Source organism: Mustelus asterias, chromosome 7, assembly GCF_964213995.1.
Source record: "Mustelus asterias chromosome 7, sMusAst1.hap1.1, whole genome shotgun sequence".
Classification (NCBI taxonomy): Eukaryota; Metazoa; Chordata; class Chondrichthyes; order Carcharhiniformes; family Triakidae; genus Mustelus; species Mustelus asterias.
In genome coordinates this window covers 9,923,997-9,950,904 of record NC_135807.1, presented here as the reverse complement: position 1 = coordinate 9,950,904, position 26,908 = coordinate 9,923,997, and the positions used below count along the sequence as shown (strand labels likewise).

At 45.5% G+C, this 26,908-nt stretch overlaps 1 protein-coding gene across 6 annotated transcripts in view; it reads right to left on the bottom strand.

Annotated features, from left to right (window-relative positions):
- vps13b (vacuolar protein sorting 13 homolog B) overlaps positions 1–26,908 on the bottom strand; it is a 993,302-nt gene that overhangs the window by 195,944 nt on the left and 770,450 nt on the right. For all 6 annotated transcript variants that reach the window (XM_078215655.1, XM_078215652.1, XM_078215654.1 and 3 more), the window contains 2 exons: positions 7,775–8,483; positions 3,052–3,189 (listed from right to left, as the gene is read on the bottom strand). In XM_078215655.1, coding sequence (XP_078071781.1) covers positions 3,052–3,189; positions 7,775–8,483 — 847 coding nt within the window. The remainder of the gene's footprint in view (positions 1–3,051; positions 3,190–7,774; positions 8,484–26,908) is intronic.

The following is a 26,908-nucleotide window of genomic DNA, read 5'->3' as shown; positions in this document are numbered from 1 at the left end:
CCAGTGACGCCCATGTCCCAGAAGTGAATTTTTAAAAAATCCACAGGACAGCACATCTGACAGTGCAGCACCACCTCAGAACCACAGTATAGAATATCAACCTAGATTTTGTACTCAAGTTCCGTGGTGAAGGCAGGCAGCAGGGAAGTGTGGCTTAAGTTGGGTGGAATGCTAGGCAGCTGAAGTGCCTTCCGAGTCCTAGAGTCAGAGAGCAAAGAGCATGGAAACAGGCCCTTGGGTCCAACCGGTCCATGCCGACCATGGTGCCCTCCCAGTTAGTCCCAATTGAGAAGTTGGCAATCACCAATCTAGCACTGATAGCACTTTCGGAGAGAAGAAATGCTTTGATCATCAGCCTCTCAATGGTCATGGCTTGGATTCTTCAGTGTATCTGAATGGTGGCAGAGAGGTTAGCACTGCTGTCTCAAAGCGCCAGGGACCCGGGTTCGATTGCCGGCTTGGGTCACTGTCTATGTGGAGTTTGCTCATTCTCCCCGTGTCTGCGTGGGTTTCCTCCGGGTGCTCTGGTTTCCTCCCACAGTCCAAAGATGTGCAGGTTAGGTGAATTAGCCATGATAACTTCTCCCTCAGTGTTCCTGAACAGGCGCCGGAATGTGGCGACTAAGGGATTTTCACAGCAACTTCATTGCAGTGTTAATGTAAGCCTACTTGTGACTAATAAATAAACTTTAACTTTAAAAAGTCTTCTCAGCTTGTCACGAAAAAAGGTCTTCCAATTATGAACTTGCCTTGGTGACTCAGAATTTGCAGACACAGCGTTGGACCTCTGAACTTCTGGGGAAGAAGGAATCCAGGGATAGAAATGACTTTTTCATTGGTTTTCCGCCAGACCCAAGGGGTGGTACCTTGCTGGACAGGGAGCCCACCCTGAATAAAGGTGCAAACGGGCAGGATATTGGCAGGGCCCTGACCCAATGTAAAGGTGAGGGGATTTAACTACCAGCACCCACCAAAACTAGCCTTGACTTGGCTGAGGAAACGCTTCCCAAATTTATTGTTACAGGCCAAGAAACAGCCGAATATTTCCTTATATGGTTCGGTGTTACATTTTGTTTGCTAACTCTAGTGAAGCACCTTGGGACGCTTTAACTATATTAACTGCGCCAGATAAATGCAAGCTGCTGTTGACGTCATCTCAAATATATTTTGTTTGAAGGTTTTATCTTGTATTCCTGAGCAGAAACACGGATTCTGGCACTGAATTACTCATCAGCCACTCTCCCTGGAAGCCAAGAAATCCATTGATAAAAGTATGATATTATTACATTTAGAAGCGATCTTGTTAATTGAAATAAAAGCCTTGCAAGACTCCACATGTCGAGTCTCTTTAAATCAGAAGCGGCTATTTCAACAGCGTCACCATGGTTAGAAGCATTGGAAAACCAGGATCGGTTGGGCAAATTCCTAAACTTATCTGATGTCGTATCTGCGATGCACATCTGAACTGAATGACCTGTAAAGGTTCTGTGTGCATCTGATCTAGTGCTCCTTCGCTCTGGTGTTTTATTTTGCAAAGAGTCCAGGTTGCCCTGCATCAAATTATGGAGGGCTAGCGCGTCAGTATGAGGCCTGGATTAGTTCACCTATTCATGGGGGATTTGCCTCAGTTGGGATTGGATTTATTGCAGTTTCACACATGGAATGATGCTCGTGTCAGCTGAGGCCAGTGACACTTCATATGATTCAAATTAACCTGTTACAGGCACTCTGCTGTGCCGACCACTGTGCAAAAATGACGACTTTTTTTTAAAAAAACCCAAAAAAAACCGCCTTGATAGAAACCAGGAACGTCAGGTCATAATGGTTCCAATTTGTTCCAACTAATCTATCACCTGTCGGAATTATTGCTCTAGTGGGTTTCTGGTCACATTATTCCGCAGGTTTTCGGGAAACCACTGACCTTGTTAATGGATGGAATTATATCCTTTGCTAAATTCAGGAATCTCTTGAAGAAATGCTTATTTGGTATCCTGAACCAATGTGGGGAGGGAGAAGGAGAGACCAATCAATCACTGGCAAGTTTATACGGCAGAAGGGGGAAAAAGGCAGCAGAACTGTTATTTGAATTATGTTATGTGTAACATTTTGGATGTAGCAAATATTTTTTTTTGCCAGAATGGTAATACAATGCTACTTTTTTTTTTGAAGTGTACAGGATGCCAACATCATTTTTTTACTGCTATTTTCTGAAGGCCCATATAAAGCGATGTCTCTCCAGCTAGTCATAAACTAAAGTAAACCATGGAGGGCCTTAAACTGCAAGCATTTGAAGCCCAGCTGAATGATGGACGGGCATACATCACCGATTTATAACCCACGCAGATATGCCAGCAATTGGCCTTTCTCACACAGAATGCACCGTTACGTTCTTATTGCCCGGGTCTGGCCGCTGCCAGTACCATTTGCTTCAGAAACTGTAACGTGTACTCACTAACGGCAGTATCCTGTTACTTCAATCTGGAAAAGATATATGCTTGCTGCTTTTGCCAAATGTATGGAAAAGTTGCCCCTTCATGTGGTATCGAGTGCGTTGCCATATCCTGCCATTACCCGTTCATTAGTGGTTTCAATGTCGAGCTACTTACTATCATTGAATTCTGCTTTTTATAATGTAAAATGACTGCTCGGCTTCCTGTGTGCTTAAATTATGAGATTAAGTTTCTGCTAACTTGCATCTGTTTATCTCCTTCTCCTGCCAATTGACAAATTGTTTACAACATATAGTTTACTTGAGTAAATTTTAAATCTTCGCTCAATCCTTTGAGGCTTACTGCTCCAACTGGCACGTAAAAGACAGCACAAGAGGAATGGACGCAGTTCCACCCAAGAATCATTTCAGTTGTGCTCTCTTTTATGGCCCACAAGATGCAAGGTTTTTGGGGGAAAAAAAATCAAAAGCTCCACTTTTGGGAAGGTACTTTAGCGGACAACAGCTCCCGGAGTTTGCTGCGGTAATCGCCTTCAGGTTTGTATTCCTTCCAGTCAGGCCAACAGCCCCTCTGTAAGTCTGTGAAATTCTTGTGCCTTTACCTGGCCCATTGAGGAAATCTTTGATTTGCAAAGAGATGAGCGGAGGGGGGATGCCAACTTTGAGATCAGCGTCCCCTGCAACAGTCTGCAACCAAAACACACTGTAGTCTAGAGCTTCTGGAAGAGTCTTCCCAGAATCTACAAAAACAAAATGAAATCACATATTACATCATTCTTCTCACTTCTTTTTTTTTGAAAGACAGAAATGTGTTGCCAAATTAAGTGCCAAATTTGACAAGCTGTTCCAAACCCGCCAGATATAACCCAGAGAAAATAAATTTCTTTGTTAAAAGCTTAATCTGCTGGTGGTTTGTGTTCAATGCAAGATTATGAATGCTCGTGTCGAGCATTGACACAACAATGAATATGTTCGGATTGTACATTACGGATCAGCTCAATTTTCCCCTAACCAGGTACTTTATGTGTTTTAGAATAAATGGAACTCTCTAATTTGATCCAATGTACTTTCCCTACTCACAAAGCGACAACAGGCAAAGCAATACCTTCAAGCAGAGAGCAATAATGGGACGGCACGGTGGCACAGTGGTTAGCGCCAGGGACCCGGGTTCTATTCCCGACTTGGGTCACCGTCTGTGCGGAGTTTGCGCGTTTTCCCTGTGTCTGCGTGGGTTTGCCCCGGGTGCTCCGGTTTCCTCCCACAGTCTGAAAGACGGGCTGGTTAGATGCATTGACCCGAACAGGTGCCGGAATTTGGAGATTAGGGGATTTTCACAGCAACTTCATTGCAGTGTTAATGTAAGCCTTGTGACACTAATAAATAAACTTTAATATGTTGGCATCTACTGCCAGCTTGAACACTGTACAGGTCTGCTAAAGATTCTTCAATATCTAACTCAGACTAACAACAAGCAGGAGTACAAGTTGCTTAAATGGCAAAATGCTTGCCCCATAACCAAAGGAATTGACACCAGACTACCTATAACAGTACCTTCATATGTCTGTAGATGTTTGAACACTTCCTCAATTGTTTTATTTATTAGTGTCACAAGTAGGCTTGCATTAACGCTGCAATGAAATTACTATGAAAATCCCCTAGTCGCCACACTCCGGCACCTGTTCGGGTACACTCAGGGAGAATTTAGCATGATCAATGCACCTTACCAGCACATCTTTCGGACTGTGGGAGGCAACCGGAGCACCCGGAGGAAACCCATGCAGACACGGGGAGAACGTGCAGACTCCGCACAGGCGGTGACTCAAGCCGGGAATCAAATCCGGGTCCCTGGCGTTGTGAGGCAGCATTATTGAGAAAATCAACAAGTCACTTCATTTTTCATTTTTATTATCCTTCATAAGTAGCACCAGCTAATCATTCTTCATTTCCCACGAGGGAAGATGGTAGCATTGTGATAGTGTCCCTGGACTAGTCAGCTCGAAGCCCAACGTAATGGTCTCAGGACAGGGGTTCAAATCCCACCATGGCAGCTGGTGGAATTTAAATTCAATTGATTAATACATCTGGAATTCAAAGCTTGTCTCAGTAACGGTGACCACCAAACTATCACCGATTGTCGTAAAAATCCATCGCACTCACTAATGTCCTTTAGGGAGGGAAATCTGCTGTCCTTACCTGGTCTGGCTTACGTGACTCCAGACCCACAGCAATGTGGCTGACCCTTAACTGTGCTCTGAAATAGCCGAGCAAATCATTGAGAGCCGTTAGGCATGGGCAACAAAATCCTGGCCCTGCCAGCGACGCCATCCCATAAAAGAAAAAAAATCTCTGGAATAAATTATCCCACACACACATTAAGCAGCTAAACTGTGGATATTCACCTTGCATCAATTTATAATCTGAAACTTTTCTCACCCATAACAAAATATAATCTGTTCCCATTTTCCATCCTTTCCTTTCTGAAGTTTCCTGATTGCCAGGATTTCTGTTATGTTACTGATAAAATATTTGCCATGTTAAAACTTAGCAGCATATATCATTTTTACAGGTGCACCATAGAAAACGTTCTTTCTGGTTGCATCACAGCTTGGGTATGGCTCTTGCTCTGCCCAAGACCGCAAGAAAGTACAAAAGGTCGTGAATGCAGCCCAATCCATCACTCAAACCAGCCTCCCATCCATTGACTCTGTCTACACGTCCTGCTGCCTCGGAAAAGCAGCAACATAATTAAGGACCCCATGCACCCCGGACATTCTCTCTTCCGCCTTCTTCTGTCAGGAAAAAGATACAAAAGTCTGATGTCACGTACCAACCGACTCAAGAACAGCTTCTTCCCTGCTGCCGTCAGACTTTTGAATAGACCTACCTTCCATTAAGTTGCTCTTTCTCTACACCCTAACAATGACTGTAACACTACATTTTGCACTCTCTTGTTTCCTTCTCTATGAACGGTATGCTCTGTCTGTATAGCGTGCAAGAAACAAAACTTTTCACTGTATGCTGATACATGTGACAATACGTGGCAGCTGAGGTCGACAGTGCTACTTGCACAGCACACCAGTACAAGCACAGTGACTTCCTTCAGTGCTTTAAATTCTATACAGAAGTGGTTTTCAAATTTCCTTGTGGGTTATGTTCAGTAAGTGTTGGCAAATCCCCGCAGGCTCCCATATATCTTACCACTGACCAAATGCAGGTTGTGACACTGAGAAAAGTCAGCAATGCTTGCACTGGCTTTGACTGCACCTAATCCGAGTGCTCCTGCAAAGAGATTTTTATGGGCAGGTGACTTCGACAAGTAGGATTCTCACTTGCATAAAGGAAAGGCTTTCTCAAAGTGGCAGGCAGTCTGCATGGGTCACAAATGGTTCATGTCTGACTCTCAGTTCAGCCTCTGCATTTGTCACAAAGACTGTCAACTTGCACTCTCGTGGCATCAATGAATGATAGACCCACCATATTTTTTAAAGTTTATTTATCAGTGTCACAAGTAGGCTTACACTAACACTTCAATGAAGTTACTGTGAAAATCCCCTCGTCGCCACACTCCGGCGCCTGTTCGGGAACTGAGGGAGAATTTAGCATGGCCAATTCACCAAACCAACACATCTTTGGGCTGTGGGAGGAAACCGGAGCATCCAGAGGAAACCCTCACAGACACGGGGAGAACGTGCAAACTTCACACAGTGATCACCAGATCTCTGCGGACAGCTTGCTTCGTGGTCAGTGGAGAGTTCCATCATTTTTCCACTGGGGTGGCACAGTGGTTAGCACTGCTGCCTCCCAGCACCAGGGACTCAGGTTGGATTCCTGACTTGGGTCACTGTCTGTGTGGAGTTTGCACGTTTGTGTGGGTTTCCTCCGGGTGCTCCGGATTCCTCCCATAGTCCGAAGGTGTGTGAGTTAGATGGATTGGCCATGCTAAATTGCCCCTTAGTGATAGGGGGACTAGCTAGGGGTAAATACAGGGGGTTCCGGGGATATGGCCTCGGTGGGATTGTGGGCGGTGCAAACTCGATGGGCCGAACGGCCTCCTTCTGCACTGTAGGGATTCTATGGTTCGATAATATCATTCACCTCCATCCCAGTTCTATTTGTTACAAAGATGGGGTGGAGAGGGCAGTGATTTTAACCCTATCCTTGCTAGGCTGGGGTGGCGGGGGCGGGGGGGGGGGGGGATGGTAGTTAAAAGAAGAAAAGAATTTGGAAACCTGACCCTGCCTGCCCTACACCATGGCCACTTCCAACTTTAACAAAAGTAGACTGGCAGAGTGGGGCTGCAAATCTGCTCCTTGGAAGCGAGTCATGGATTGAAATATTGTAATGTGGCTGTGTGCCTCACATTTTAACTCCGTTGTAAATTTAATGCTTAGGAGTCGTAATGCAGGATGGAAAGGCAAATTCTGGGACAATCCCGGAAAATCCCTGATTTGAGAGGCAATTGGATTAGTATCTGAAAAATAGGAACATGCAGGGCTAGAGGGAGAAGGTAGGGAAATGTTGCTACGTGCATTTGAACATTTGGAGAGGCAGTGCAGACATGATGGGCTGAATGGCCTCCTTCTGCGTTGAAACAATTTGGTGAAACCCGGTTGCCAAGGGGCAGCACGGTGGGACAGTAGTTAGCACTGCTGCCTCACCAGGGACCCGGATTCAATTCTGGCCTCAGATCACTGTTTGTGTGGACATTCTCCCCGTGTCTGCGTGGGTTTCCTTCGGATGCTCCGATTTCCTCCCACAGTCCAAAGACCTGCTGGTTAGGTGCATTGGCCATGCTAAATTCTCCCTCAGTGTACCCGAACAGGCGCCTGAGTGTGGCGACTAGGGGATTTTCACAGTAACTTCATTGCAGTGTTAATGTAAGCCTTACTTGTGACACTAATAAATAAACTTTAAACTATAGGTTAATTGGCCATGCTAGATTGACCCTTGTGTCAGGGGATTAGCAGGGTAAATATGTGGGGTTATGGGAATAGGATCTGGGTGGAATTGTGGTCGGTGCAGACTCGATAGGCTGAATGGCCTCCTTCTGCACTGTAGGGATTCTATGAGACATAAATGAATGAATGGGACATCAGTGCCTTGGAACAAGAGTCCCCCACAGGGAACCCACAATCAACCCTGCACGGGTTTGTTTGTCGTGTTTCCCGCATGGCGAGCCCCTCTTGTGTCTCTGGGTTAAATCCAGCAGTGGCAGAATGTGGAAGGTGAATGAGATAGAGAAGACAATCAAAAATCAAAATTAATATACACAATGAAGAGAGCAATAAGCAAAATATGAATTCTGAAATGTGGGAATGTTCTTACCCATGCATTTGTAGTCTGGGGGGACAGCTTTCAACGTGGCATCAAAGAATGATAGATCCACCAGCTGCTTGCGGTGATGGCAGCTCAATAATAAAGAAGGCTGGAATATCACCAAGTACAGGAAGGGCTCGAGCTGAAGATCATTTGTTCCTCGGCGGCCTGGCTGTCGGACTATGGTGATACCAAGAGCTTGCCGGGCTGACGACCTGCTTGGTGTGTGAAGGCTCTCCAGTGACAAGTGACTGGTAAACTTCCCTGTGGACAATGGAGCGTTACTATTCAGAAGATCCTCAGCTGTCAGTACCGCAATGCCTGGCTGGCTTGATTTATTCTCTGGCACGCTTGTGATCTCCATACTTTTCAGGTTTAATGTACTCTTGCCAACTTTGTCGCTGGATTTCTGCTGCTGGCCTTCTGGTTGGGTTTTTGATTTGGAACTAGCCACAGCAGAGTAGCTCATCAGTGAGATGCGGCTGGCCGTGATGAATATATCGAATGGGATAAAATTCAAATTCTTCACAATGGAAGACTGACGGGAAGGTCTCGCGAGGCGATGATGGCTAGTTCCACTCTGCTGTTCAATCTGAACAATCCGAATTCGTGCACTGTCACTCCCAATGCCACTGTCCTGGGCTCCACTGTGCCGTGAGCAAGTGTCCAATGGAGTTCCTTCTGGAAAGGTGGTCCTATTCTGTTCTTTCTGACAGGTCTGTAATAGGAGATATGAGAGTCACATTTATTAGTGGAGTATCTTGCAAATAAGTGAAGATATAAATGACAAAGACAGCGGTGCACCAAGCTTACACACAGCATAATTTTTCAATAGCATTGGCCCAGATTGTGTTGCCAAAATAACAATGAGGCTAATGGCACTTGCTATTATTTATGGGCAATTGGGACAGCAACTTGAAACAAGTGGCAGATGCCCCTCAACTCAGATAGCCAGGGCTAGCACAGTAGCACAGTGGTTAGCACTGCTGCTTCACAGCTCCAGGGTCCTGGGTTCAATTCCCAGCTCGGGTCACTGTCTGTGTGGAGTTTGCACATTCTCCTCGTGTCTGCGTGGGTTTCCTCCGGGTGCTCCGGTTTCCTCCCACAGTCCAAAGATGTGCGGGTTAGGTTGATTGGCCAGGTTAAAAATTGCCCCTTAGAGTCCTGAGATGTGTAGGTTAGAGGGATTAGCGGGTAAATATGTGGGGATAGGGCCTGGGTGGGATTGTGGTCGGTGCAGACTCGATGGGCCGAATGGCCTCCTTCTGCACTGTAGGGTTTCTATGAAAAAAGAACTAAAGTACATGGGTAGGTTGGATCAAATAGGCTTTAATTCCCTTGCATCTAGAATGTTACGAGGTGATCTGATTGAAGTGTGTAAAGTAATTAAAGGCTAATCACAAGGTGCGTACAGAGAAACCATTTTTTCTGGTGAGTTAGTTGAGAACAAGAAAGCATAACTTTAAAAATCGGAGGTACTCCATTTAGGGATAATGTTTGGAAGCATATCTTCACACAAAGGGTTGTGGAAATCTGGAACTCTCTCCCTCAAAAAGATGTTGACGTTGAGGGTAAACTGAAAACGTTGGGCAGAATCTTGAGGAAACAACCACCAGGGAAGCGGAGGTTGCTACTAGAATGACGCCCACCCGAGGTCGAGTATTATTGCTGGATCCCAAGTCAAAGGTAAGTGAAGGTGAGAGATGGTTAGAACAAAAAACAAAGAATGGTACAGCACAGGAACAGGCCCTTCGGCCTCCCAGTCACCTGTTGGAGAGTCAGTGAGAGAACCCCTTCGCTTCTTTTCAGGAAGGTCCCTGGCACCTTGGTCCATCCAGCACTTGAAAGGCCAGTGGTGGGACATTCCTGGGATCAACAAACCCAGAGTCAGGGGTCCCACCAATCAGAGGCCACAGCTCTACTGAATGACAGCAACACCAGGGAAGCGGAGGTTGCTGCTAGAATGACACCCACCCGAGGTCTAGTATTATTGCTGGATCCCGATCAAAGGTAAGTGATGGTGAGAGATGGTTAATCCGCAAGAGTAGGAGCATGGTTCCCAGTACCTGCTTCCTGAAGCCGGGTCTCTTGATAAGGCACTTGGAACAAGAGTCTCCCACAGGGAACCCTCAATCAACCTGCACGGGTTTGTGTGTTGTGTTTCCCAGATGGCGAGCCCTTCTTGTGCCTCTGGGTTAAAACCAGCGGTGGCACAGTGAGGCCTTTATGTGAGTATTAATTGCACATTTAAGGGCCTTAATTCGTGGTGGGGTGGGAAGACTGTCCACTGGCCTTCCAATCACAGAGTTAATCAGGATGGAGGCGGGAATGTGGTGGGGTCAACTGCATCTCACCATCAAACTCACCACGTGGAGAGCACAAAAATCCGTCCGTAAAACTGTGATTGCTAGATCCTTATTGGACAAGAGTATTACGGTTTATGGAATCAGGATGGATAGATGGAGTTGAGATCCAGAGCACTGAAAGGTGGAACAGGCTCGAGGGACTGAACTGGCTTGTCCTGTTCCTAAATCTCTGCTGGATGCTTGCACGATTGCAGTTCTGATGAGAACTGTTCGGTTGTGATAGCCCTCATTTTTGTGTTGGTATTCTTGCATTTGGCTGGTGAGTGCAAGAGGAAAGGTTTCAGCAACATGGTTCTCAGAGTCACTGACAGCAACTTCTGGATTTCCATGATTAGCTTTGCATTAGCGGTCTCCAGTAGTTACTATCTGTTTCAGAGGAGTAACAATGGCAAATGCTGACAGTTTTAAAGTTTATTTATTAGTCACAAGTAGGCTTACATTAACACTGCAATGAAGTTACTGTGAAAATCCTCGTGTCGCCACACTCCGGCGCCCGTTCGGGTTACACTGAGGGAGAATTTAGCGTGGCCAATGCACCTAACCAGCACGTCTTTCGGATTGCGGGAATGGGGTTGAGAAGTCTCAATGGGCCGAAGGATCTCATTCTGCTCCTATATCTTATCATCTTACAGCAAAAATAGGATTGCATCTTGTATTATCCTGGACACTTGTGCTCAGTATCCTTGCAGGTGTCTGGGGCACATTGTGCTTGACACTGCATGGTTCCAATTTGGTTCTGGACTTTTTGGGTATTCAAGACTTGGATCAATACATTTTTTTAAAAAATTATTTATTAGTGTCACAAGTAGGCTTACATTAACACCGTAATGAAGTTACTGTGAAAACTCCCTGGTCGCCACACTCAGGCACCTGTTCAGGTACACCGAGGGAGAATGTAGCATGGCCAATGCAACGAACCAGCACTTCTTTCGGACTGTGGGAGGAAACTGGAGCACCCAGAGGAAACCCATGCAGACTCCACACAGACAGAGACCCAAGCGGGAATTGAACCTGGGTCGCTGGTGCTGTGAGGCAGCAGTGCCAACCACTGTGCCACCCAATGCTGACAGTTTTGCCATCATTACTACCATAAAATTCAGGCCAATATAAAAGCTTACATAACCCTATTATCTGCCGAGTGCATCAAAATGAATGGGTAATGCACATTATTCCCATTTCCTCCAGAGTTGAATCATAGAATCCCTACAGTACAGAAAGAGGCCATTCGGCCCATCGAGTCTGCACCGACCAAAATCCCACCCAGGCCCTACCCCCATATCCCTACATATGTTTTACCCACTAATCCCTCTAACCTACACATCTGAGAACCTCAAGGGGCAATTTTAGCATGGCCAATCCACCTAACCCGCACATCTTTGGACTGTGGGAGGAAACCGGAGTACCCGGAGGAAACCCACGCAGACACGAGGGGAATGTGCAAACTCCACGCAGACAGTGACCCAAGCCGGGAATCGAACTCAGGTCTCTGGAGCTGTGAAGCAGCAGTGCTAACCACTGTGCTACCGTGCCGCCCACGGTTGGCAGTGTAATACCTCTTAGCCTTAAGAGAAACAGGCAAGCAATTTTTTCTGACTGACCAAGCAAAGCCACAGGAGTTTCATTGCTATTTATTGAAATTACTAAAATTAATGCACACATAACACTGAGATACAACCCATCCACTTGAATTATTTATTAAGGGGAGTGAAAATTTGACCTTGGTAATTACTTGAATGGAGTGACAGCAAATTTACAGCCCACTTTACACCTCACCCAGTTTCTGTTTGACTTAAATGAAGGCAGGGTACAATAATAACAACGAATAGTGTCTTTAATCTGGTAAAATGTCCAAAGATAATTCACAGGGATATTGCAAAATAAAATATAACACTGAGCCATATAAGGAGGCATTAGATAAGAAAGCTATAAGCTTGGTCAAAGGGAGGTTTTAAGAACCGTCTTAAATGAGGTAAAAAGTTACTTAAAACCAGCTGCCTATTTGCTATCTTAGAATCATAGAAGAAAAGAATCCCTGCAGTGAAAAAAGAGGCCATTCTGCTCATCGAGCCTGTACCGACAACAATCCCAACCAGAACCTATCCCCACAACCCTACATATTTACCCTGCTAATCCCCCTTATCTACACATCTTGGGACACTAAGGGGCAATTTAGCATGGCCAATGCACCCAAGCAGCACGTCTTTCGGACTGTGGGAGGAAACCAGAACACCTGGAGGAAACCCACGCAGACACGGGGAGAATGTGCAAATTCCACACAGCCAGTCACCCAAGCCAGGAGTCGAACCCGGGTCCCTGGCGCTGTGAGGCAGCAGTGCTAACTACTGTGCCACCGTGCCACCCCCTTTTGGCGCTGTCATTTTGTCGAGTTACATCCCAAAGATGTCTATATTTTCCACAGGTTTAAGATATACAGCAGAGACCCAACATTGTCGAATCATTTTTATTTTGGGTACCGTTTTGTACTTTTATTCCAACCAAAAAACCCAATGCAAATTAAATCCTAATTAAATCCATGGTCCTCACATGAGGGACAAACAAGATCCAAACTGACAGGATGAGGCATTTCACCTCATCCCGGGCTTGACCTAATTGATGCTTCACCTTAGCCAAAAGGCTGAGATGGCTTTGAAAAATTGCATCAGGTAAAGCCTCGCTTCAGGATTCAGGATGTTCGGAGTGTTACCATAAGCATTTCTTCTCTTCCAACTTCACTTAGCCACCGTTCAGCATCCGACCTCACAGTGAGGCTGGGTTTACTAACCACTGGACACGGATAGGAATTTAGTCACACTCTGAACAGCAGGCTCACAACCAAGGACAGCTGCTTCCAGAAGAGTGGTCAAACGAACGCGATTTAGAAACTGACAAAAGAAAAATTGTCACACTTAGGGTGGGCAAGATGGCCTTTTCGACTAAAGTTTATATATTTTTGTCACAAGTAGGCCTACATTAACGCTGCAATGAAGTTACTGTGAAAATCCCCTAGTCGCCACCCTCTGGCGCCTGTTCGGGTACACTGAGGGAGAATTTAGCATGACCAATGCACTTAGCTAGCACGTCTTTCAGACCCGGAGGAAACTCACGCAGACACAAGGAGAACATGCAGACTCCACACAGACAGTGACCCAAACCGGAAATTGAACCGGGGTCCCTGGCGCTGTGAGGCAGCAGTGCTAACCACTGTGCCACCATGTCACCCCCAAGTGTAGGTCCAAAACCTTGGGTCAAAAAGTCTGCTAACTAATGGGCCCTGCTACGAATGCCACTTGAGTTGCAGCAATCACTCTGGAATATCGGTAAATTCCTACTGACTGTAAGTGTGTTGAAGCTTTATTGTGTAAATTGAGTAAAAGCAGCACAACACATTTCCAAAGCTGAACTGAAGCGAATGCAAAAATGTAATTGGCTACTGGTATGGGTTAACATGAATGCTGATTGAGTTATAAAAGACTGCTGCACATTTTATTCTTTTTAATCACTGCAGATGTTTCAAATTATTACATTTGAAAAAATATTTTTTACTGCCCTTAAAGAATGAAGCTTCTGCTAGGAACACTTCACAGAATTAAATACATATTATTTCAACTTCGCAGATAAAATTTCAGACCTCCAGGCATACATTAAATGAGCTGGCAATACATTAAAGAAAATGCTTTGCTTATTAGATACTTCCTATTCTAAACAGTGTCATCAAAAACTAAAGACCGATCCATATAAAAGGCAACAGAGTGTTTCCACAAGAACCCTATGCCAAAAACCCCGTTTCTTCCAACTAATGATTAAAGGATGTGTCCTTTTTATATGGATGCGAGGTTTTCCAAATAGCCACATTAGGAGGCACAAATATATGTTCCATATGGGTCATATTTCACCAAAACGTATTGGTATGATTCTCAGATCAACAGCATGATAGCATTTAGTAATGTTTCATGCAGAACAGAATGAAAGTTCAATTCCGCCCACTTTTCCAATTGAGAATAAGTGACTGGAATCTGCAGGTTTGGGATCTGCAACTACACAAACACAAATAAGTGAAGAAGAGAGCAAAAGTGAAATTAACATTGTAGTGTAACATTCCTCAGTACCGATTATAGGCTTATTTAAAACAATAACACCAGAAATAGGAGTAAGAGCAGCCCAGCCGGAGTGTTCCACCTTACACAAGAACGCACGACACAAGAACTAGAGGCAGGAGTCAGCCACCTGGTCCATCAAGCTTGTCCCATCATTCAATACGCTAATCTATACCGGCCTCAACTCCTTTTCTGTGCCATTTCCCCACAGCCCTCTGATCCTCGATCTATCAAATATTTATCCACCTCCACTTCGAATACTCCTAATGATCCAGCCTCCACCACCCCTTGGAGCAGAGAATTCCAGAGATTCACCACCCTCTGCGAGAAGGAATTTCTCTGTGCCTCAGTTTTAAATGACCAGCCCTTTATCTTGAAGTTCTGTCCCTTGTTCGAGATTCTCCCACTCGTAAAAACATCTCACCACCTACCCTGTCAAGCCCCCGAAGGATCTTGTATGTTTGAATAAGGACATCTGTCAATCTTCTAAACTATAAGGAGTACAGAGCCAGACTATTTAGTCTCTTTTGATAAGACAACCTTCTCATCCCAGGAATTAGCCTGGTGAATCTCCTTTGGACTGCCTCCAATGTTACCATATCCTATTTTAGGTAAAAGGATCAAAACTGTAGGCAGCATTCCAGGTGAGGCCTCACCAACATTTATACAATTGCAACAAAACCTCCCTATTTTTAAACCCCAATCCCTTTGCAATAAAGGCCAAAGTGTTGTTTGTCTTCTTAACTACTTGTCGGACCTACGTGCTAGTTCTTTGTGATTCATGCACTGGAACACCTAGATCCCTCTGTACTTCACTCACCTGCGGTCTCTCTCCATTTAGATGTTAATCTGCCTTTTGATGCCTCCTACCGAAGCGCATGATATCACACTTCCCCACATTAAACTCCATTTGCCAGATTTTCTCCCAGTCACCCAATCTATCAATATTCCATTGCAGAATCACAATATCCTCATCACACCTATCCCTGCCTTCTGCCCTTCCACCTATCTTCGTATCATCAGCAAATTTAGAAATCTTACATTCTGTTCCTTCCTCCAAGTCATTAATGTAAATAGTGAATAATTGCAGGCCAAGAACTTCTCCCTGTGGGAATCCATTAGTTACATCTTTCCACTCTGAGAAGGACCCATTTATTCCAACTCTCTGTTTTTTATGTGAACAGGCAGTTTTCATACCATGCGAACACACTTCCTCCAATTCCATGGGCTTTTGCTTTATGCGGCATCTTGTCAAATGCCTTTAGGAAATCTAAATACACTGCATCTACAGGTTCCCCTTTATCTTCTGGTCCTGTTACATCCTCAAAAACTTCAAGCAAACATGATTCACTTTTCATAAAACCAGGTTGATTAGGTTTGACTATATTCAGCTTTCCTAAATGATTAGCTATTTCATCTTTGATTATTGACTCCAGCGCCTTGCCAATAATAGATGTTAAACTAACTGGCCTATAGTTCCCCGCCTTCTGCCTTTCTCCCTTTTGAACAAGGGAGTCACATTGGCTATTTTCCTATCGTAGTATCCTGCTGGAATTTAGCGAGTTACAAAAAATTTCAAGCAATGGGTCCACTATCTCTGCAGCCACTTCCATTAAAACCCTAGCATGCAGTTCATCAGATTGTGGCAACTTGCCCGCCTTTAGCACCTTGGGTTCCTCCAATATATCCCTTGCGATTGGAATTTTTTGTAAGTTCTACCATGTTATTTGAAATCAGGATGTGGAGATGCCGGCGTTGGACTGGGGTAAGCACAGTAAGAAGTCTCACAACACCAGGTTAAAGTCCAACAGGTTTATTTGGTAGCAAATACCATAAGCTTTCGGAGCTTGCTGCTCCTTCGTCAGATGGAGTGGTCTCAGAGACCACTCCATCTGACGAAGGAGCAGCAAGCTCCGAAAGCTTATGGTATTTGCTACCAAATAAACCTGTTGGACTTTAACCTGGTGTTGTGAGACTTCTTACTGTAATTTGAAATCAGTCCATTGATATCTTTGGGATATTTGCAATGTTTTCCATGGTGAAGCCGGGATGCAAAAAGGTTATTTAGCATATCCACTGTTTCCTTGTTATCAATTCACCTACCTTGTTCAGTAGAGGCCCCACATTTACCTTAGCTGCCTGCTTCCTATTCATATGTCCACAGAAACTCTTACTGTTTGTGGCCAGAATAGGCACTGCAACTAGCTGCCTGGAACTAAATTCTGGGAACCAGAGGAAAGTGGTCAGGGTGGTGGGTAGGAAGGCCTGGGGGCTGGCGAGGGGAGGAATGTGGGAAGAAGGTCAAGGTTGCTGGGCCCTCAGGGGAGGGCCCTCTCCAGTCAGAAAGGTTGCATACGCCCTTATACCTTCCCACACCCTCTTTCTCCTATTTGTTGCCTGTCCACCAGCCTGAAAATTGAGTCTGGGCAGGAAAAAGCCCTTAATGAGGCAAGGACAGGTTTCCTGTCCAAGGCCTTGCCCGTCCCAATGAAAAATCAACACCATATCGGGGGTGGGTAGGATCCCAGAGGGAAGCCTGGTCATACAACTAATGCTCTCTGCTGCCTCAGAACTCACCAGGGTTGAGGGAGAGTGAAAGTCTGGCAAAAGAGTCTGCAAATGTTGGAAAATGAGAGGTTGTCCACTTTGGTTGGATGGATAGAAAAGCAAAATATTATTTAAATGGAAAGAGGCCGCAGAGATCTGTGGTACAGCGGGATCTGGGAGTCCTCATCCATGAAGCACAAAAGGTTAGAGTGAGTAATTAAGACAAATGGAATGTTGGTCATTATTATGAGGAATATGGAGTATAACAGTAGGGAAGTCTTATGACAACTGTACAGGGCATTAGTGAGACGGCACCTAGAGAAGTGCTCACAATTTTGTTCTCCTTATTTAAGCAAAGCGTACTTGCTAATAAGGCAATTCAGAGAAGATTCACAACGCTAATTCTTGCGATGAAGCGGTGATCTTATGAAGAAAAGTTGAGTAGGTAAAGCCTGTGCTCACTGGAGTTTAGCTGAATAAGACCGTAAGACCATAAGACATAGGAGCAGAATTAGGCCATTCGGCCCATCGAGTCTGCTCCGCCATTCAATCATGGCTGATATTTTTCTCATCCCCATTCTCCTGCCTTTTCCCATAACCCCTGATCCCCTTATTAATCAAGAACCTATCTATCTCTGTCTTAAAGACAGAATGGGAGGTAATATAGGGATATGGGCCAAATGCGACTAGCTTCGAGGTTTAAAAAAAAGGGCAGCATGGACAAGTTGGGACGAAGGGCCTATTTCCATGCTGTAAACCTCTATGACTCATAGGATTCTGTGGCAGAACGATAAAGTAGAGGCTGACAGAATCTTTCTTCTCATGGGGAAATCTAGAACTGGGAAAAAGTTTCAGAATACGAACGTAAGAACTAGGAGCAGTAGACAATTCAGATCCTTGGGCCTACTCCACCATTCAATACGATCATGGCTGATCTCATCTTAGCTCCACTCCAATTTCCTGCCTTCATCTCGGTGTTAAGTCTACTACCCCTAAGCCTAAAACTATGGCCTCTCGTTCTCGATTGTCCCACAAGAAACATTCTCTCTACTTCTACCCTGTCAATCACCCTTATCATCTTGCACACCTCAATTGGATCTCCTATCATTCTTCTAAACTCTAGAGAGTATAGGCCTAAACTTCTCAATCTTTCTTCATAAGACTAGTTCTTCAACCCTGGAATCAATCTAGTGAACCTCCTCTGAACTGCCTCCAATGCAATTACATCCCTTCTTAAGTCAGGGGACCAACACTGTATACAGCACTCCAGGTGGGGTCTCACTAATGCCTTGTATAGTTGCAGCATGCTGCTGTACAGAGGGACCTGGGTGTCCTTGTGCATGAATTGCAAAAAGTTGGTTTGCAGGTGCAGCAAGTAATTAAGAAGGCAAATGGAATTTTGCCCTTCATTGCGAGAGGGATGGAGTTTAAAAACAGCGAGATTATGTTGCAGCTGTATAAGGTGCTGGTGAGGCCACACCTGGAGTACTTGAGAAAGGATACACTGGCACTGGAGGGGGTGCAAAGGAGATTCACTAGGTTGATTCTGGAATGGAGAGGGTTGGCAGGGAGATTGTTTCTACTGGCTGGTGAAACTAGAACTAGGGGGGCATGGCCTCAAAATAAGGGGAAGCAGATTTAGGACTGAGTTGAGGAATTTCTTCACCCAAAGGGTTGTGAATCTGTGGAATTCCCTGCCCAGTGAAGCAGTTGAGGCTACCTCATTGAATGTTTTTAAGGCAAAGATAGATAGATTTTTGAACAGTAAAGGAATTAAGGGTTATGGTGAGCGGGCGGGTAAGTGGAGCTGAGTCCACGAAAAAATCAGCCATGATCTTATTGAATGGCGGAGCAGGCTCGAGAGGCCAGATGGCCTACTCCTGCTCCTAGATCTTATGTTCTTATGTAGCAACTCTTATATCCTATTCCTTTAGCAATAAATGCCAAAATTCCATTTGCCTTTCTTATTACCTGTTGTTCCTGCAAACTACTAGTTCTCTGTAATTCATGTACATCTACACCCAGATCGCTTTGCACTGAAGCATTCTGAAGTTTCTATCCATCTAGATAATAAGTTGTTTTTCTATTTTTCTGAACAAAATGGATAACCTCACATTTATCCACATTAAACTCCATCTGCCAAATTTTGGCTAATTCACCAAACCTATCCATATCCATTTGTAAATTCCCCTCATTGTAACTTCTTTCCCGACAATTTTAGTGTCATCTGCAAATTTAGCCATGGTACCTTTGATCCCTTCATCCAAGTCATTAATATAGATAGTAAATAGTTGAGGCCCGAAGACCGAACTCTGTGGCATCCCACTAGTTACATCTTGCCAACCAGAAAAAGACCTGTTTATTCCAATTCCCTGCTTTCTGTTGGTCAGCTAGTCCTCAATCCAGGCTGATAAATTACCCCTCACCTCATGTGATCTTATCTTGTGTGTATTAACCTATCATGCGACTCCATATCAAATGCCTTCTGGATGTCCAGATATGCTACATCTAGGATCTCCATTTTCCTCTTCTCAGAGGGTTATGATTCTTTGGAATTCTCTACGCCAGAGAACAGTGGAGGCGGAGTCATTGAGTATATTCAAGATTTTTGAAACAGAGAGTCAAGGGTTGAGGGGAACAGACAGGAAAGTGGAGTTAAGGCCAAGATCAGATTAGGCATGAGTTTATTGAAATGGCAGAACAAGCACAAGGTGCAGTGTGGCCTACTGCTGCTCTTATTTCTTATGTTCTCTCTCGTTGCTCATAAGCACCTACAAGCTGTTCCTACATTTTCTGGTCAAATTAAGACTGTTGCAAAGTCTTCCACTCTAACTCACTCCTTCTGTCGACTTCAAAACTGCCTCATCTCTGATCCCATTGAGGCATTCTATTCCCGCACAACAACAACTTGCATTTACATAGCGCTTCTAACATGTGAAACATTTCAAGGCACTTCTCAGGAGCTTCATCCAACAAAACTTGACACCAAACCAAAGAAAGAGACATCAATCAGCATGCAACCAAGAGCTTGGTCAAAGAGATAAGATTTTACAGTCCATCTCAAAGGAAGTAAGAGCAGCTGAGAGACAGCGAGGTTTAATAAGGGAATTTCAGTGTTCGGGTGAATGCACAGCCACCAACGATGGAGTGAAGGAAGTGGGGAATGGACACGAGGCCAGAGTAGGAGTAGAACAGAGGGTTGGAGAGGAGAGCTAGAAGAGCTCACAGAGGTGGGGAGGGTGGGGGAGAGGCAAGGCCATTGAGATGGGGTGGGGGGGGGGGCGGGGTAGAGAATCTGACTATAAGGATGGGAATTTTTAAATTGAGGCTTTGCGGAACCAGGAAAAAACGTAAATCAGTGAGCAAGCGAAGGATGGTTAAACAGGCTTTGGTGTGAGTTAGGATATGGGCAGCAGAGTTTTAGATGAGCTCAAGTTTATCAAGGATAGAAGATTGAAGTAAAATTGGAGCTTTTGAAAAGCATCAAGTCAGATAAGTCGCCGGGACCAGATGGGATGTACCCCAGGTTACTGTGGGAGGCGAAGGAAGAGATTGCTGAGCCTCTGGCGATGATCTTTGCGTCATCAATGGAGACGGGAGAGGTTCCAGAGGATTAGAGGATTGCGGATGTGGTTCCATTATTCAAGAAAGGGAGAAGAGATAGCCCGGAAATTATAGACCAGTGAGTCTAACCTCAGTGGTTGGTAAGTTGATGGAGAAGATCCTGAGAGGCAGGATTTATGAACATCTGGAGAGGAATGGTATGATCAGAAATAGCCAGCACGGCTTTGTCCAAGGCAGATCATGCCTTACGAGCCTAATTGAATTTTTTAAAGCTGTAACTAGACACATAGACGAGGGAAGAGCAGTAGATGTAGTTTATATGGATTTCAGCAAGGCGTTTGATAAGGTGCCCCATGCAAGGCTTATTGAGAAAGTGAAGGGGCATGGGATACAAGGGGACATTGCCTTGTGGATTCAGAACTGGCTTGCCCACAGAAGGCAAAGAGTGGTTGTAGGAGGGTCTTTTTCGGCATGGAGGTCGGTCACCAGTGGAGTGCCCCAGGGATCTGTTCTAGGACCCTTGCTCTTTGTGATTTTTATAAATGACCTGGATGAGGAAGTGGAAGGATGGGTTGGCAAGTTTGCTGATGACACAAAGGTTGGTAGTGTTGTGGATAGTGTAGAGGGATGTCAGCAGTTGCAACGAGACATAGATAAGATGCAAGACTGGGCGGAGAAGTGGCAGATGGACTTCAACCCAGATAAGTGTGTGGTGGTTCATTTTGGCAGGTCGAATAGGATGAAAGAATATAATATTAAGGGTGAGACGCTTGGCAGTGTGGAAGATCAGAAGGATCTTGGAGTCCGGGTTCATAGGACGCTCAAAGCAGCGTCGCAGGTAGAGGCTGTGGTTAAGAAGGCGTATGGAATACTGGCCTTCATCAATAGAGGAATTGAGTTTAGAAATCGGGAGATAATGCTGCAGCTGTATAGGACCCTGGTCAGACCCCACCTGGAGTACTGTGCCCAGTTCTGGTCGCCTCATTACAGAAAGGATGTGGAAGCCATAGAAAGGGTGCAGAGGAGATTTACAAGGATGTTGCCTGGATTAGGTGGCATGCCTTATGAGGATAGGTTGAGAGAGCTATGTCTTTTCTCCTTGGAGAAGCGAAGGATGAGAGGTGACCTGATAAAGGTATATAAGATGTTGAGAGGTATTGATAGAGGGCTGAAATGGTTGCCACAAGAGGTCACAGGTTTAGGGTGCTGGGGAGTAGATACAGAGGAGATGTTAGTGGTAAGTTTTTCACTCAGAGGGTGGTGGGTGCGTGGAATCGGCTGCCGGTAGTGGTGGTGGAGGCGGATTCGATAGGGTCTTTTAAGAGACTTTTGGATAAGTTCATGGAAGTTAGTAAGATAAAGGGTTATAGGTAAACCTAGTAGGTAGGGACATGTTCGGCGCAACTTGCGGGCCGAAGGGCCTGTTTGGGCTGTAGCTTTTCTATGTTCTAAGTTTATTTATTCGTCACAAGTAGGCTTACATTAATGAAGTTAGTGTGAAAATCCCGAGTCGCCACATTCCGGCACCTGTTCGAGTACACTGAGGGAGAATTTAGCATGGCCAATGCTCAGGGATTTTCACAGTAACTTCATTGCAGTGTTAACCTAAGTCTACTTGTGACACTAATAAATAAACTTTAAAACTTTAAACTTTAAACAGCACATCTTTCATACAATGGGGGGAAACCGGAGCACCCAGAGGAAACCCACGCAGACACAAGGGGAACATGCAAACTCCACACAGACAGTGACCCAAGCCGGGAATCGAACCCGGGTCCCTGGTGCTGTGAGGCAGCAGTGCCGCCAATCAGGAGACTGTTAGAATAGTCATTGGAATCTGTATGCTTTAAAAGGTAAGTTTGGCTCTTCCTGCTCCTATTAGTTGCGGGGTAGTGTTCTGCACCATGTGCTTTGTCCTTCGTTTAGATTTCTCAATGAGAATAGTTACCAGAGTAGTTGTAAAGTTTTCTGGGAGATGAGCCTGAAATAGTTATGTAGCAAATCATGCACTCACCCAGCAGAATACGGACTAACTGGTTAATGCTGCACTTGCTGTTAATAATTTGAAATGATGTGGAGATGCCGGCGTTGGACTGGGGTGAACACGGTAAGAAGTCTCACAACACCAGGTTAAAGTCCAACAGGTTTATTTGGTAGCAAATACCATAAGCTTCCGGAGCACTGCTCCTTCGTCAGATGGAGTGGAAATGTGCTCTCAAACAGTGCAAACAGACAAAATCAAGTTGCAGAATACTGATTAGAATGCGAATCCTACAGCCAGCCAGGTCTTAAAGGTACAGACAATGTGGGTGGAGGGAACATTAAACACAGGTTAAAGAAATGTGTATTGTCTCCAGACAGAACAGCTAGTGAGATTCTACAAGCCCAGGAGGCAAGCTGTGGGGGTTACTGATAATGTGACATAAATCCAACATCCCGGTTTAGGCCGTCCTCATGTGTGCGGAACGTGGCTATCAGTTTCTGCTCAGCGACTCTGCGCTGTTGTGTGTCGTGAAGGCCGCCTTGGAGAACGCTTACCTGAAAATCCAAGGCTGAATGCCCGTGACTGCTGAAGTGCTCCCCCACAGGAAGAGAACAGTCTTGCCTGGTGATTGTCGAGCAGTGTTCATTCATTTGTTGTCGTAGTGTCTGCATGGTTTCCCCAATGTACCATGCCTCAGGACATCCTTTCCTGCAGCGTATCAGGTAGACAATGTTGGCCGAGTTGCAAGAGTAGGTACCGTGTACCTGGAAGATGGTGTTCTCACGTGAGATGATGGCATCCATGTCGATGATCCGGCACGTCTTGCAGAGGTTGCTGTGGCAGGGTTGTGTGGTGTCGTGGTCACTGTTCTCCTGAAGGCTGGGTAGTTTGCTGCGGACAATGGTCTGTTTGAGGTTGCGTGGTTGTCTGAAGGCAAGAAGTGGGGGTGTGGGGATGGCCTTGGCGTGATGTTCGTCTTCATCAATGACATGTTGAAGGCTCCGGAGGAGATGTTGTAGCTTCTCCGCTCCGGGGAAGTACTGGACGACGAAGGGTACTCTGTCCACCGTGTCCCATGTTTGTCTTCTGAGGAGGTCGGTGCGGTTTCTCACTGTGGCGCGTCGGAACTGTTGATCGTTGAGTCGAGCGCCATATCTTGTTCTTATGAGGGCATCTTTCAGCGTCTGGAGGTGTCTGTTGCGATCCTCCTCATCTGTGCAGATCCTGTGTATTCGGAGGGCTTGTCCGTAGGGGATGGCTTCTTTAACGTGTTTAGGGTGGAAGCTGGAGAAGTGGAGCATCATGAGGTTATCCGTGGGCTTGCGGTACAGTGAGGTGCTGAGGTGACCGTCCTGATAGCCAAGTTCCGCACACATGAGGACGGCCTAAACCGGGATGTTGGATTTATGTCACATTATCAGTAACCCCCACAGCTTGCCTCCTGGGCTTGTAGAATCTCACTAGCTGTTCTGTCTGGAGACAATACACATTTCTTTAACCTGTGTTTAATGTTCCCTCCACCCACATTGTCTGTACCTTTAAGACCTGGCTGGCTGTAGGATTTGCATTCTAATCAGTATTCTGCAACTTGATTTTGTCTGTTTGCACTGTTTGAGAGCACATTTCCACTCCATCTGACGAAGGAGCAGTGCTCCGAAAGCTTATGGTATTTGCTACCAAATAAACCTGTTGGACTTTAACCTGGTGTTGTGAGACTTCTTACCAATACTTTGAAATGCATGATCCAGGAAACATTATTTTTCAGTGCCTAATCAATTTTTGAAGATGCTGTTTTCTTGATTCTGTTGTTACCGTGAGCCAGTTTAAATCTCAGGCTGGCTTGCCAGAGGACAGAAAATCTCAACTCTCAGGCTTGATGGGCTAAAGGGCCTGTTCATGTGCTCCACTGTTCTTTGTTCTTTTGTTCTCACCAATGCTTGGGGCACCCTCACGAGAGGAGCAGCTTTCTGACTGCAATGTGCTTCCTTTGAACACAAGAAAGAAAGCCTGGCAGATCTCAGCTTCACTCCACAGAAGCACATCTCCTCTTGGCTGATTACAAAGAGAAATTAACAGCAGCTGTGGGCTCCCAAACAGGGCCAGCACAAGGGTATTTGCTGCCCAAGGCTGGCACCCTCCCCTCACCATTCTTGGAGACGTCAACAAAAGTGACTTCATGGAAAGGCGGCAGCAAGGCGCGAGCAGATGCAAGAGGGATGCAAGTCCAAGGAACCCCATGTCAGACTTAGGGAGTCTGTGGGGATTCACTGTCTCCACATTGGGAACTCAAGCTCCCTGCTGTGTGAACACATCCAAGCAACAAGCTTGCTGTGGAGTTAAAGCTCTGCTGTTAAACTTCCAGCCACAGTCGTTAATAGAAATAACACCAGAACATTTGCAGTAAACCTTAAAAATGAATCACTGACCCAATCAGTAACTGGGGCGGCACAGTGGTTAACTCTGCTGCTTCACAGCACCAGGGACCCAGGTTCAATTCTGGCCTCGGGTGACTGTGTGGAGTTTTCACGTTCTCCCCGTGTCTGCGTTGGTTTCCTCCAGGTGCTCCGGTTTCCTCACACACTCCAAAGATGTGCGGGTTAGGTTGATTGGCCATGTTAAATTGCCTCTTAGTGTCAAGGGGGACTCGTCGGGTAAATACATGCAGTTACAGGGATAGGCCCTGGGTAGAATTCTGGTCAGTGCCGACTCGATGGGCCAAATGGCCTCCTTCTGCACAGCAGGGATTCTATGAATCGGAGGTGAAGTGATCCAACCGGCCCCGCTCACACCGATCGCAGTCGGCCCAACACTTGCTACTTGCGCTCAATCCCTTAAAGAAATTCGAACCCATCAATCCCATCACTGCCTGCCAAAATCCAAGCCAGTTGGAGTCCTCCTGCTCTTTTTTCTCCAGTTAAAGGGGGTTTGATTTGGATTGGGCAGTGCTGCGCTGGATGTATTATCAGCAGGCAGCAATGTCTCAGGACGATGGGAATTGGAGTTTCTTTCCCCTTGTTTGCTGGAAAATTATGGGACGGATTTGTTTAAAAAGCCGGGTTTCAATTCAGATTTTTAAACGAAAGTCGGCAGTTTTCCGTCGCCCCGGGAAGGCGCCTACTTGTGGAAGGCCCCAGGCTCCCACAGCCGTACTGACAGTGTAGCTTGGTGGTGGTTACAGATTTGGGCTACTTGCAAGGGTGACACTACACTATACCAGATATACTTACCAAATGACCTTGTCATTTTCTCTTGCTCATCACAACCAAACCACTTAGCAAAAGATGTACAATATTTCGAATGTTTCCATGATCAATAACATTGGGAAATTTTGGCAGAACCGTTAAAAAAAAGTTGAATGGGAAGAAAGCTTATCCCAATGAACAGTTTGGCAGAATTGCTGAAAACTGCAATGAATCAAATGTTTAGTTAGTGTAAGCTTGTAAAGATGCATTAGACTGATCAGTGAATTATAGAGACCCTACAGTGCAGAAGGAAGCCATTTGGCCCATCGTTCCTGCACTGACAACAATCCCACCTGTGCCCTATCTCGTTAACCCCACCTACTTACCCTACTAATCCCTCTAACCTACGCATCCCGGGACACTGAGGGGCAATTTAGCATGGTCAATGCACCTCACCTGTAGATCTTTGGACCGTGGGAGGAAACCGGAGCACCCGGAGGAAACCCACGCAGACAAGGGGAGAACGTGCAAACTCCACACAGACAGTAAACCAAGCCAGGAATTGAACCCAGGTCCCTGGAGCTGTGAGACAGCAGTGCTAATCACTGTGTCACTGTTCCGCCTATACTACACAAAGGGTATTTATTAATCAGAATTTGACAGCAGCCACATGGCTGTAGCTAGCTGCCAAAATGTCTCTGCCGAAGAGAACTCTACCCACCTGGGTGATTCCCCCCTCACTCTGAGTTCCGATTGGCTACCCAGACCACGTGACCCTTGCTCTGTGTTGCCCTTAAAGGGACAATCATCACAACCCTCCCCCTTTAACTCCTTTCTACAATCTTCAATAACTAATTCACTCCGTCCTAAATACTGATCAAACATTATGTAAATGAGTTGGACAATTATAAGTCGGGTCTTTGAGGGGGTTTTCTATTTCTTGTCGAGTGGCAAAATTCTGTAATCTGAGATGCTTCCACAGGATCAACGTAAACAGGAACTGCAATGATGGGTCCCTCTTCTGCCACAGGCCATTTGCTTCCACAGAGACACCAGTTATGTTGATATCAGGTCAATCAGGTACTTCAGTACTTGTGGGTTCAGAAAGCTTTCTTGATGGCAACACGGAATACCTGTGTGTCTCTCTACACCTCAAGTGGTCCACGTATTTATGAACGATCCATCCCTCCACGTCCACTTGGTATGAAAGGGGTCCGATCTTAAGTCACAATAATTCTGGGATCCAACTTGATCCATTACCAAAGTTTCTCATGTAATGGGCGTCATTTCTTGTGGTACTAGAGTACATGTGATACTTCCTTGCAAGGGTAGGTGGCTAAGAGCATCCACATTCACTATGTATGTTCCAGGTTAGCGCTTGAATGTATATTCAAAGACGGACAGAG